The sequence below is a fragment of the Echinops telfairi genome, unplaced genomic scaffold (genome assembly GCF_000313985.2).
Source record: "Echinops telfairi isolate 266 unplaced genomic scaffold, ASM31398v2 ScPeMD7_7458;HRSCAF=8496, whole genome shotgun sequence".
Taxonomy (NCBI): domain Eukaryota; kingdom Metazoa; phylum Chordata; class Mammalia; order Afrosoricida; family Tenrecidae; genus Echinops; species Echinops telfairi.
The window spans coordinates 34,595,573-34,608,176 of NW_022111358.1; the positions used below are offsets into that span (position 1 = coordinate 34,595,573).

A 12,604-nucleotide genomic window follows, 5' to 3' on the forward strand; every position below is an offset into this window, starting at 1 on the left:
CACTAGAATAATGACAACTTGGGGTTCAGGAAGAAACAAATGATGACAATCACAATGCAAGGGTCAAAGTTGCACTGTGGCGTGCCTCACATCAGGGTCCTGGTGGCACAATGGTTAAGCAGTGGCGGCTTATCCAAAGGTTGGCATTAGAACCCACCCAGGGGCCAGAAGCGAAAGACCTGGCTCTGTTCCCATGAACGTTGCAGCCTCAGAAGCGCAGCAGGGCAGTTCTACTCAAACACAAGGGGTTAACCTTGAATCAACATTCCTCTGAGTAGCACCTAACAACAAGGTGCTGCTTAGAGAGGCGGGGCAGCGGGAAAGCCCCCAGGGATTATGCCCACTCAGAGAATGAACTTGTCCTCACAATTCAGAGGCAAACGATTAATCAAGAGTGTTCAGCCCCAGAACAGTGGTCAGGGGTTTTCACCTAGAGAGGAGGGTTTGGGGTGGGCTTACACCGGCGTCCGGCTTTATCTTTCTTCTGCCCCTTCTGGATGGACAGAGGAGCTTTTCTTGTGATTTGGGTGAAATTGTACATAGCAAGTTAGCTTTCCAATCACAAATCCATCCAAAAAGTATTCTGAGACATTGGTTCACAATCCCACAGCTTTTCATCCAGTTTCCCTGTCGCGCCTCTGCCTTTTCATCTTTGATTTTGGGCAAATGTTGCCCCTTTGGTCTTGTGTTAATTGAATGCTCCAAGGAGCACATTCTTCCGAGGTGTTGTGGTTTATCATATAGTCCAGTCTCATTTGGCTGAATGGTGACCTTTAGGAATAGCTTCAGTGCCAGGTTAGACCATTGTCTTAGGGTAAGAGTTGGGGGTGGGGGTTGGGGTTCCTTCAGTCTCTTTCAGACCAGTAAGCCTGGTCTGTCTGTGTGTTGTTTTTGTTCTGAATTGGAATGTTGTCTCTATATTTTTTTACCCATTCTAACCGGGACCTTCTATGAGGGTCTTGGTGACAAAGGTTGGTTAGAGTGAATCTTCGTTCTCCTTTGTTCCAGGTGGGAAGTGATCAATAGTTGCTTCTTAGATAGCTCCTCTCAAGCTTTTAAGATGCCCGGGAGCTACTCACCAGAGTAGGATGCAGACCATTATCTTAAGAACTATGTTCCGCCAATGGACCTAGATGTCCCTGGAGACTATGGTCCTAAGCTTCAAGTCCAGTCGTTCAGTACTGATATCTACGTGATTTTTATAACTGTGCCCTCTATATGTTCTATTATAGGAGTATACAGGCAGCATTTATAAACATGTCTGTCGAAATACGTCTATAATCATATTTACATAAGTGTGCAGTGTACTCCCATAGGATCTCCCTCACTTATATAGCATCCACATTTATCTACTATCTACTTGTATATGTTATGGCAGTGTTTCCCAAAGTGGGCGACACCACTCCTGTTGTTCTGAAAAGGGGGCAGTAGGCCAAAGAAACTATGTGGCACCGTTATTTACTATACAAAACCCAAACGCACTGCCATCAAGTCCACTTAGTCCCACATGACCCTCCGGGGAAGGGGAGGACCTGCCCCTGTGGGTTTCTGAGGTTGCAAATCTTTGTGGGAGCAGAAATCCTCATCTTTCACCCTTCAGTGGCTGGTGGGTTTGAACCAGTGACCATGTGGTTAGTAGTTCAGTGGATAACCCACTACGCCCCCAGAGCTCTGGGGGGCTTCTTTATTCCTGCAGCCCTTTCGGTATCTTCCTTCATCGTGGTCACATTGTACCAACGTCCTCATGTTGTGTAGCGTCTTTTCTCACTCGTTACATCGCACAATGTAGTTCATGAATCCCCCTCTGGTCCCTGGTAACCATTGAAGACGGTTTCTTCCTGTAAACCTGTCCCTAACTCCTTATCCTCGTGGTCTCGTGTAAGAGTTGCCCTGTGGTGACGACTTTTTTCACTCAGCATAAGAGGAGCCTCAATGAGATGGATGCAACGCGATGTACTGACACCGTGGCTGCCACAAGGGCTTCCACCTCACCACAGTCATAGGGATGGTGCAGGACAGGGCAGTGCTTTTGTTCTGTGATGCAAAGGGTTGCTACGAGTCAGCTCAACGGCCCCTAACAACAACAGCAACAGTGGCCTCCAGAGTCATCCACGTTGCATGACGTCTCACAGACTCATCATGATTCTTCATTGCTGCGTAGTAGTCTATTGTTTATCTATTCATCCACGGGTGGGCATTAGGTTGCTTCCATCTTTTCCTCTTTGGGAATCATGCTGCAGTGAACATGGCTGGGCATGTGTCTCTTTGGACTGAGGGTCTTTTGCGACTCCAGGGAAGAATGTCATATCCAATACATTGAGATCTGGAGACGGGATCCCTATCAGTCAGGCCTGGGTCCTCCTGTAGGAGGTTTGGCTATTCTTATTCCCAGTCTCCTCTGGGAGACTAGCTCCGGGACCTTGCTGGCACGGAGCCTCCTGTGGAAAGAGGTTTGATTAGGTCTGCAGAGACAGGGTTTGAGATACAGCAGGGCATGCTCAGACTCTTGGCAATTTAAGACCACCGGATTCCAATAGCATCTGGGGAGGGAGCTTCCACACCAACCGGCGAGCCTGTGAGTTGAAGATTTCCTGGGTCTGGCTTGAGTCTTTCAGAGATCCACCAACGAGAGCAGGTGGGAGGGCATTATGAGCACAGCCCGTAAGATGGCTGAGGAGAGCGAGGCATTCCGTGACATTGGCTCTGACCCTGCCCTTCCTGTGCTTTTGTTTCCAGAGGCGAATCCTCCAGGATTCCCCCAAGAATAACTCTAATGGGGAGAGCAATGCAGAGGTCAATTTCACTGCGGAAAAATTCTGATTTTGTCACTCTTTTCGAGAGACGACGTGGCCTTAAAGGCACTTTGGCAATCAAGGCCTAAGCTCTTGGGACATCATTATCTGGGAACAAAAACTTGAGATGATATGAGAAATGTTGTTTTGAGTTCTCTGACACACTGCGCTACGGTGACATGGTGAACACACACACACACACAGATGCTGTCCTCGTACTGTAGACTAGAAATGGCCAATTTTATGCATCTTATCATATTTTTATCTTTTGTTTGCGTTGGATGTACGTGACTCATACAGTGAAGAGTTGGGAAGTAAGAAGCATGGCATCTGGGGTGGTGGACTCTGTCTAATCATTTCCTTTCTGTGCGCCACACCACATCCTGTCTGGGGAGGTGAAAGAGCTTTGGGAGTAGGAGTACTTTGCAGTGACAATTTAAAGAATGAGTAAAGTTCGTAGCACAGAGAAGAAAACGATAGGAACCTGTCGTCAGCTTGTCCTCTGGACAAAGTCGGTGGAGAGGAGCCTGAAACATCAAGCTCGAGAACCACCCAAGTGCACGTGCGTGACCACGCAAAATGTCTGTGACTACGCACACGAGTCTCGCCTGAACATAGAAGAGCCCAGCTGTCCATTTGTCTAGTAATTCCAATCTAGGGAGCTTGCTGCATGCTCCTGTGTGGACTTCGATTACATTCAAAAAAATGTGTCCTTGAATTTTGTCTCCAAGTACAAATATATGAGAATTTATATTAATGCTAAAAATGGGTTTAGAGCACTCTAGCCAAACTAGATTTAATTTTTGGGCTGAGCTCAGCCGCTCCATTGAATCAACAGCAGGCGTTATATTTAATCCTGGACAGAGAGCCAAGGCTCCAGGCGACACTTTCTTCCCGTGTTGCCACTATTGTGAGAGAGCCGCTTGCACCTTCAGACCTACTTTATTGTATGCTTTTATTTTCCTTAACAGGGAGTATCTCTCTCTCCCAGGAATACATCAACACCCACAAACATCAGTCATTGATGTTTTTAAGATGTCCTTTGAACATTAAATAACCGCAGTGTGAACGTCCTAGATTAAAGAAGAAATCTCAACCAGAACTTGATTTATATCAGGGACCCCAGGGTCCATCTCGGGGATCCACGCACTGGTAGGCGAGAGCAAGGCCATCCCCCAGAGTGCACGTCAGGCATGACATATTAGCTAAGAATTCATCAAAGGCATATTACTCATCTTAAAGCCAATCGCCACACTAACAACCGGTGTCCAACGCAGCTCGTGGTTTTTAGCTCTTCCATAGGAGGTGTGACATTTATACGCAGGTACGATCTTAAATATGATATATGAGTGAATAGTTCATCATTTTAGGATCCATCTCTGGGGTCAGACTGCCTGGGCTAGAACCCCTGTGCATGAACTCCGGTTGTGAAATCCTAGGTAACACTTGTTAACGTCTTTTAAAAAATATTTATATATATAGCAGTTTTATTGGCACTTCATCCACATGTCATACAATTCAACAGTTGAATCATATCGAGAAGAGTTGTACAATTATCACCACAATCAAGTCCAGAACTTTTCTTCTTCCTTGTACTCAATGGTATTCACGTAATGATTACTTTTTAAGTGCGGCAAAAATATACACAACAAAACATGCTCCAATTCTTCTACATATATGAGATAGTTTATTGTGCCAGCCTGGCTGATAAACGCAGGTAGGATTGACTGAAGGGCAGAGAGATAAATGGCTTGGTGAGCCTTGCCTTTCTTGTCTCTCGCTCTGTGATCAGCGGACCAGTGTGCGGCTGCCTTGCTTGTTCTGTGCCTCAATTTAAAGGCTACAGAGCCTGTGGGACGCCTAGCCTGTGGACTGTGTTGCTGTAAGTTGAGATCCCTTTAAGACTTCTCTGGAGCTGGGGACTGGTGGTTGGTGACCTGCCTTGTGATTGGCTGCTGTGCTGACATAGCCTAGCTCTCTCTACAAATAGAGGAAGATCTGGCATCAGATAGAGACTTGAAGGACTGCTAGTCTCTCAACTTTCTCTCATGGACGTGAGTTGCACTAAGCCATTTGTAGTGCTTTCTAATTTAACTGTTTATTTCTTGTATTGTATATTTATCTGTATATGATTTAACAGTTCATTTCTCGTTATATATCTAATTATCTTTATAAATAAATATATTAAATTATCAGGAATTTGGTTTTATCTCTCTAGAGAACCCTGTCTAACACAATATATAATGCGGTGTCATTGCTTATACTCTTTGTCTTGTATACCCATTAATACCCTTTTCCAAATTATTTCACCACCGTTGACAGAAACTCAGTCCCCCCCAGCAACAACTCTTCCTCCTTCAAGCACGGTAATCATCGGTCAGGTTTTGTTTCTTTTTTCTTTTTAAAGTATTTTTCTTGATATCGGATTCACTTCCATAGTTAAATTAGTTTTAAAAAAAGTTGTATATGCATCATGACAATCAGCTCCAAGGCTCCCCCTTCCCACATGTTAACGTCTTTAAGCCTCAGTTAGCTCATCTGTAAAATAGCACACACACATATATATATATATATATATATACACATACAGGATGTTTGTATGTATATAGTCTTAAGTATAACAAATTAGTATATAGATATGTAAAATGCTCAGCACAGTGTCTAGAACACTGTAAATACTTAAATAGGGTAACTTCTATTGTAACAAGAACCATTATAGTGCCCTTATTTATTAGCATCCTAGACAAAACTGTTCACTTTCCAGTTACTTAATGATGAAATGAACGCATGTGCCCTCTCCCTTTCTTTGAAATCCCCCACTTCCCCATCACGCCGTGATACCGCGGGCACGTTGCTGTGACGCTAGAAGCAGCTATGTGAAATGCCAGCAGCAGGGCCACCCATCGTGAACAGGTTTCAGCAGAACTTTCTACTGAGACCACACTCGGAAGAAGGAGTAGCCTGTCTGATGCTGAGGGATGAGCCACGTCCTTTGAAATACAAACCGGACTCAGCAGTGCCGAGGGTCAGAGTTCGACCACCGGATGCTGTGCTTAAGAAGGCCCAGCGCCGCTGACTCTTAAAATCACAGGGCCAGTCCTGATCGGGAGGAGGTGTAGCAAGACCACTGCAAGCAGGTTCTTGATCCACAAGTAAGGAGAGGGCGGTCCCACATAGATGGGGTGGTCAGGGTGGTGCTCACAATGGCCCTTTCAGACTTTTTTAAGATCTCAGGTTTTAGGCCACTTTTCTATTCATAAGGTCTCTCTCCCCCCACCCCCCTCCTTGGCCCCCCTTCTCTTTCTCTCTCCACAGCAAGGGAATTGCTCCCAGAGTTTTACGCACCTGTTTGGAAGATGACCCGCTTGAAAACCGGGATCTCTCAATACTTGTCTCTTGTTCCCAAAATTGGTCTCGCTTCTTCTCAGTTGTGCCTCTTTTATGGTCCTGTCGTCTCAGACATGCCTGAAGAACAAGTGGTTCTCGGTCTTAGATAGCGAATTAGCTGTCAGGACGCTCAATTCACAGCAAATAAGCGATACACACCTCCAACGGCTCACCAACCACGTGTCACTAAGCAGAAACACATGGTCCCAGGTTTCCTTAGCCCGCCTTCACGCTCCCTTCCCACAGACGCAAAGGTAGGTTAAAAAAGTTAGTTATTGCTGTAATAAACCCAACCGAGCAATTCGCAAATGCACCCAACCATTTCTTCCTGAGGGAAGGCAGTACCTACGACAGTTTATTAATTTCTACTTCCAGACTCCTCCCCTTTCATCACTCGCGCGACACTCCACCTGTCCCTCTAGGGCAGTGGTTCGCCACCTTCCTCATGCCGCGACCCTTTCATACAGTTCCTCATGGTGACCTCCCAACCCTAACATGACTGTCATTGCTACTTCATCACTGTCATTTTGCTACTGTTAGCAATCGGGGCGACCCCTGTGAAAAGGTTGTTCGACTCCCAAAGGGGTCGCGACCCACAGGTTGAGAACCCCTGCTCTAGTCGCTAGCTAAGAATGTTTTCCTCTCTACAGTATACCATGCTGTGTTCCTCCCTTCGAAATATCTCTCACACGGTGTTCTCCTGGTAAATCTGTTACGAGCCACGTCGGGGCCTCATTATTCTGCACATAGATGGAAAGAAACCGTAGCCCCTGTCCTGTACGTCGCTGTGTTGTTTCTGAGCCTGTTTCTCCTGCTGGTCAGTGCGCACTCCCAGGGTGAAAACAACATCTGGTCTTTTGAATCCCTTACCACTGGCACCTTTGTTCGTGACCTGCAGCGCCCCGCTGCAGGGAGATGTGGTTGCTATGTGCTGTTGAGTTACCATACAGCAGAGGCACACACCGCCCCCGGCTGCCCCATCCCCCTGATGGCTCTTGTGTTGAGCCCATTGCTGCAGCCACGGTGTCCCCCCCTCTTGCTGAGGGGCTTCCTCTTTGATGCTGCCCCTCTACCAAGCATGATGCTCCTCTCTAGGGACTGGTTGCTGCTGACAACATGTCCAAAGTACCCAAGAAGCCTCACCGCCCTGGCCTCCAAGGGACATTTTGGCTGTACTTCTTCCAAGACAGAATTATTGGTTCTTCTGGCAGAACAATACTCTTCACCGGCACCATAATCCAAATGCGTTGATTCGTCTTTGATTTTCCTTATTCGATTTCCAGGGCAATTGAAAATATCATAGGTTGGGCCAGGGGTGCCTTAGATCTCAAAGTAACCTCCCTGCTTTTCAACACCCTGAAGAGGTCTTGGGCAGCAGATTTACCCAGGGCAACATGTCCTTTGACCTCTTGGCTGCTGCTTCCCATGAGCACTGATTGTGGACTCGAGCAAGACAAAATGCTTCACAGTTTTAATCTTCTCCCCATTTATTATGATGTTCACTACCGGTCCAGTTGTGAGGATTTTGGACTTCTGTTTTTTGGCTTTTTTAAATTAAAAGATAATTTTACTGGGCGCTCTTACAACTCTTTTTTTTCTAAAATCATTTTATTGGGGGCTTGTACAACTCATCACAATCCATGCATCCATCCATTGTGTCAAGCACATTTGTACATGTGTTGCCCTCATCATTCTCAAAACATTTGCTTCCTGCTTGAGCCCTTGGTATCAACTCCTCATTTTTCCCCTCTCTCCCCCCTCCCTCATGAACCCTTGATAATTTATAAATTGTTATTATTTTGTCACTCTTACAACTCTTATAACAATCCATACATGGAGTTGTAATCCATACTGAAGGCTGCAATCCTTAATCTTCGCCAGCAGGTGCTTCAAGTCCTCCTCCCTTTCAGCAAGCAAGGTTGTGTCACCTGCATACGGAAGGTGGTTAATAAGCCTTTCCCCAAACCAGAGGCTACATTCTTCTTCACATAATTCAGCTTCTCTGATTTATTGATCATCACACAGATGAATGCACACCTTCCTCGATTTTAAACCACTCAGTACTCCCTTGTTCTGTTCACTAAGCTGCCTCTTGATACATGTACAGGTTCCACATGAGCACAATAAAATGTCCTAGAATTCCCATTCTTAAGGTTACCCAGTTTGTTAGGACCCACACAGTGGAATGCCTTTGTCTAATCGATGGAGCACAAGTAACAATCTTTCTGGTTTTCTCTTCTCTCAGCCAAGATCCATCTGACATCAGCAACGATATCTTTCTTCCCCATGTCTGAGGGCAGCTTGAACTTCCGGCAGCTCCATCAATGTACTGGAAGGTCTTCAGCAAAACCTTATTTGCAGAGGAGACTAATGACAATGTTCTATAATTGGAGCATTCTGTGGGTCACTTTTCTTTAGAATGGGTACAACTATGGGTCTCTTCTAGTCAGTTGACCAAGTAGCTGTCTACCACATTTCCCGGCCTAGATGCGTGTGAAAGCTTCCAGAGCTTGATCAGCTTGTGGCAGCATTTCAGTGGGCATTCCATCAGTTCCTGGAGTCGTGTTTGTGGCTCATGCTTTTAGTGCAACTTGAACGTCTTCCTTCAGCACCACTGGTTTTTGACCATGTAACCTCTTGGTTGAATGTCGACTCGGTCTTATTTATTTATTTATTATAACAGTTTTATTGGCACACAATTTACATATCATACAATGCAATAGTTCAATCATTCGATCATATTGAGGAGCATTGAACAGTCATCGCCTTATCAATTTTAGAGCATTCCCCCTACCCCATTGTTAAATTGCCTTTGAAATGAGTTGTGCAATCACAGTCAGTTCTAGTGCTTCCTCCCCCCGCCCGCCTTCATTTTTAATTCCTGAACTCTCCTTTCCCTCAGTCATCCACCCCACCCCCACCCCTGCATCCCCTACCAGCCCGTCTATCAGCAATTATCACTATGCATCCACTCCTCCTGTGCATCACAAACCAGGAAAGCAAACAGGAACAATAAAAAACAAAATAAGGTGATAAGGATAAAATAATACGAATATAAAGGCAAAAATACAAATGATGAGTAAGAAAGAAAAGACCCCCATCAACATTCAAAAAAGTCAGGGAAGACATTTCTGTCATGGATACTTGCAGCCAAAACCAATTCAGGTCCTGTCTTACAGGGAGGTCCTGTGGCCAAGTATCCAGTTCGATTCAGCATAGTCACATGACCGTGGTCTCTGTCTGAGGCTGTTTAGCCTCTTGCCTGTGGCAGGGGGGACCTGCCAGCAGCTCAGTCTGATTAGATGGTCTTCAGGTGGGATTTGGGCTCCCACTGCCCTCCAGAGCCTTCTCCAAATTGGGTGTTCCTAATTTTAGCTCTGATACCATATTCAAATGTTGCCATATTCAATTTTGTAATTGTCATCTTTGGATCACAGAAGCTGGTGGGCTTCTTCTGGATGGACTGAGGTTGACTCCTCGCTTAGATGGCTGCTTGTTTGCATACAAGCCTTTAAGACCCCAGACACTATTCTAACTGATAGCCGGGCACCATCTACTTTCTTCACCACACTCTGCTGTAGCACCCTGATCTTCAGTGATCCTTTCATGGAGGTGAGTATCGAGCACAGGGCCATGTTATCAGAACTAACTGTTCTTGAACTGGGGCTAGAGTTAAGTAGGAGCCCAGACTCCAGCTGCTTGTCCATGGAGTTTGCACATCTCAGGGTTACTTTGGTAGTCAAAATATGACAAAATCACAACCCTGTAATATCAACTATATCCACACACACCCAAAAAGAAAGAAAAAGCAAATACAAAAACAACAACAAAAAAGCCAGCTACAAGCAGGAAAGCAAAAACCCTTATAAACAAAGAGGCGTAGCATTGCCGTCATTCTCCTGGGGTACACATTGATGGCACTGTCATCATCCTCCATTTTCCCAGTGACCCAGCACTCCAGACACCGTCGCTGTGAGGAGTCTGTGTGAGCGCAGTCCCACCTTGAGCCGCACCCACGGGTTTTGTGCAACACAGTTCGATCTTTTATGCCACTGGGCTCTGTTGACCCTAAGGATTGGGACTGATGCCAGTGGGGGCCTTCCTGGGTCAGTTCTTCCAAGTGTAGATCCCTGCTCCACAGGTCCAACTTGTCATATTCCTGCAGGGCACTGAGTACATACATGTAGTAACGGTGATCCTGGGTCCCTTTCCATTGGATACACACGGAGCCTGGGGGTTCCCCTCAAGGCCCAATGACCATCCACTTCCACAGTCCTGGGGCGGCCACTCTCTGCTTCCTCTCCCACGCAAGTACTGCAGCCCTCAGTCCAAGGGTGCAGGCAGCTTCGAGGCAGGGTTCAGTTCATTCAGTGGGGCCTCTATGCTAAGTCCTTCTGGGGTAGCCCCAATGTTGTGCCCTGCTGTCCGCCAGGTCAGCGTCCGTGATCATCCTGGTACTTAGTCCATGACATGGTTCACTGAAGGTTGGGTAGAAACAAATTCGTAGTGTCTCCCCAGGGACCTAAAATCTGGCCCATTGTCCCCCTAGGTTCCCTACACTCACTGTTTAGCATCCCTTCCTGTTATGTGGTTAGTTGTCCCCAATCACTCGCCATACTCACCAACAGAAATACCAGCGTCTCCTGCACAATGTAGGTGGTCCCCTCTCCTGGTCTTGGCTTGAATTTCCAGAAAGCTTCTCCTTCCATTCCTGGGGTGGGGGGTGGGGGGCATTGATTTGCCCCAACCTTATTTTGATGTTGTATAGCCTCAAGTGGGTGGTCATCTCCCAATTCCCCCTTCTTGAAGGAGTGGCCCCAGACAATGCGGGGCCTCCTCCTTCACGTTGGCTCTTAAGAAGTGCGCAAAAGGGAGAGGATGTATGGTTCATGGCCGGTAGCTAGCCTCTTCTTCGTAATTGTTCAGGAATTCGTTCCTAAGGTTTGTTAAGTTGGTGTTGCTTCCTGTAGTTGGGCACTCATACTATACTTGTCCTTTTCTGATTGACCTTCTTCACTCAGCACAATGATTTCCAGGTCCTTCCATGTCATGTTCTTGAACTGGCTCATGCTTTCATCATCGCTTTTTAGGGATGCATAGTATTCCATTGTGCGTATGTATCATAGCTTTTTTAAAATCTATTCTTCCACTGTTGGGCATCCGGGTTGCTTCCAGTTTCTCTCTATTGTGGACTGTTCTGCTATGAACATGGGAGAGTACACCTTCACTCGTGTCGTGTGTCTTAGTTCTCTAGGGCATATGCTTAGTAGTGGTATTGCTGATCACAGGGAATTTCCATTTCCAGTTGCTTTAAGTACTGTTGCCTCCTTTTTAGGACCGTGATTTTGTGTGTATTCTTCCCATCTTCTTTTGCTGCTTCCTGCATCGTTCAATATTTTCCCCATAGACTCTATCAATATTGCCACTCGAGGCTTGAACTTTTTCTTCAATTCTTGGAGTCTAAGATCCACTGAGTGTGTGCTTCCTTTTTGGTTTTCAAACTAGTTTTTTGCACATTTTATTATTATAATTTGTCTTCTCAAGGTAACCTTTGACATCTTCTGTTCAGCTTTTCGACTTCATCATTCCTTCTATTTGCCTTAGGTACTCTATGATTAAGCGCAAGTTTCAGTTTCTTCTGACATCACACCTCTTCGTTCTTTCCTGTCTTCAGTGACCCTCTGCTTTCTTCATGTGTCATAGTCTCAATGTCACCCCACAGCTCATCAGAGCTTCTGCCTCTAGTGTTCAACGCGTCAAGTCTGCTCTTCAGATGTTCTTGAAATTCAGCTGGGATAGACTCAAGGTCATATTTTGGCTTTTGTGGACTTGCTCTAATTTTCATCAGCTTCAGCCTGAATTTACACATGAGTAATTGAGGGTCTGTTCCACAGTCCGCCCTGGCCTGGTTTTAGCTACTGGCATTGAACTTCTCCACTATTTGCCCACAGATGTAGCCAATTTCATTTCTGGAGAAGTCTGTCTGTATAACTGTCTTTTTAGTCATTGAAAAGAGGTATTTGCAATATTGATCTTGCAAGCTTCTATCATGCAAGCTCCAGCCTACGCTTCCATCACCAAGGCCATATTTTCCAACGAATGTTCCTTCCTCTTGTTTCCAGCATTTGCATTCCAATCGCCGATAATTATCAATGCATCTTGACTGTCCTGTGTGATCAATTTCAAACTAAAGATGTAGGTAGAATTCTTCAGTTTTTACCTCACTAGCTTTCTTGGTTGGTGCATGAATTGGAATAATAGTTGTACTGATTGGGTCATTCTATAATTGTAGATCCAGTGAGCAGATTCATCTTTGCAGTGACAGAGCCAAGTGATCCACTGTCATAGTGAAGGGATGTCATCTTAAGAGCAACAATAATGCTTCTAAGCTGGTGCCGATGAGAGAAAGGAAAAGGTCCTCCCGC

The 12,604-nt window shown here is 45.7% G+C and overlaps 1 protein-coding gene across 1 annotated transcript in view; it reads right to left on the reverse strand.

Annotated features, from left to right (window-relative positions):
• Positions 1–12,604, reverse strand: part of MARCHF10 (membrane associated ring-CH-type finger 10) — a 99,005-nt gene that overhangs the window by 69,733 nt on the left and 16,668 nt on the right. The window contains exon 3 of the mRNA XM_004707530.2: positions 6,138–6,257. Within this exon, the coding sequence (XP_004707587.1) occupies positions 6,138–6,257 (120 nt within the window). The remainder of the gene's footprint in view (positions 1–6,137; positions 6,258–12,604) is intronic.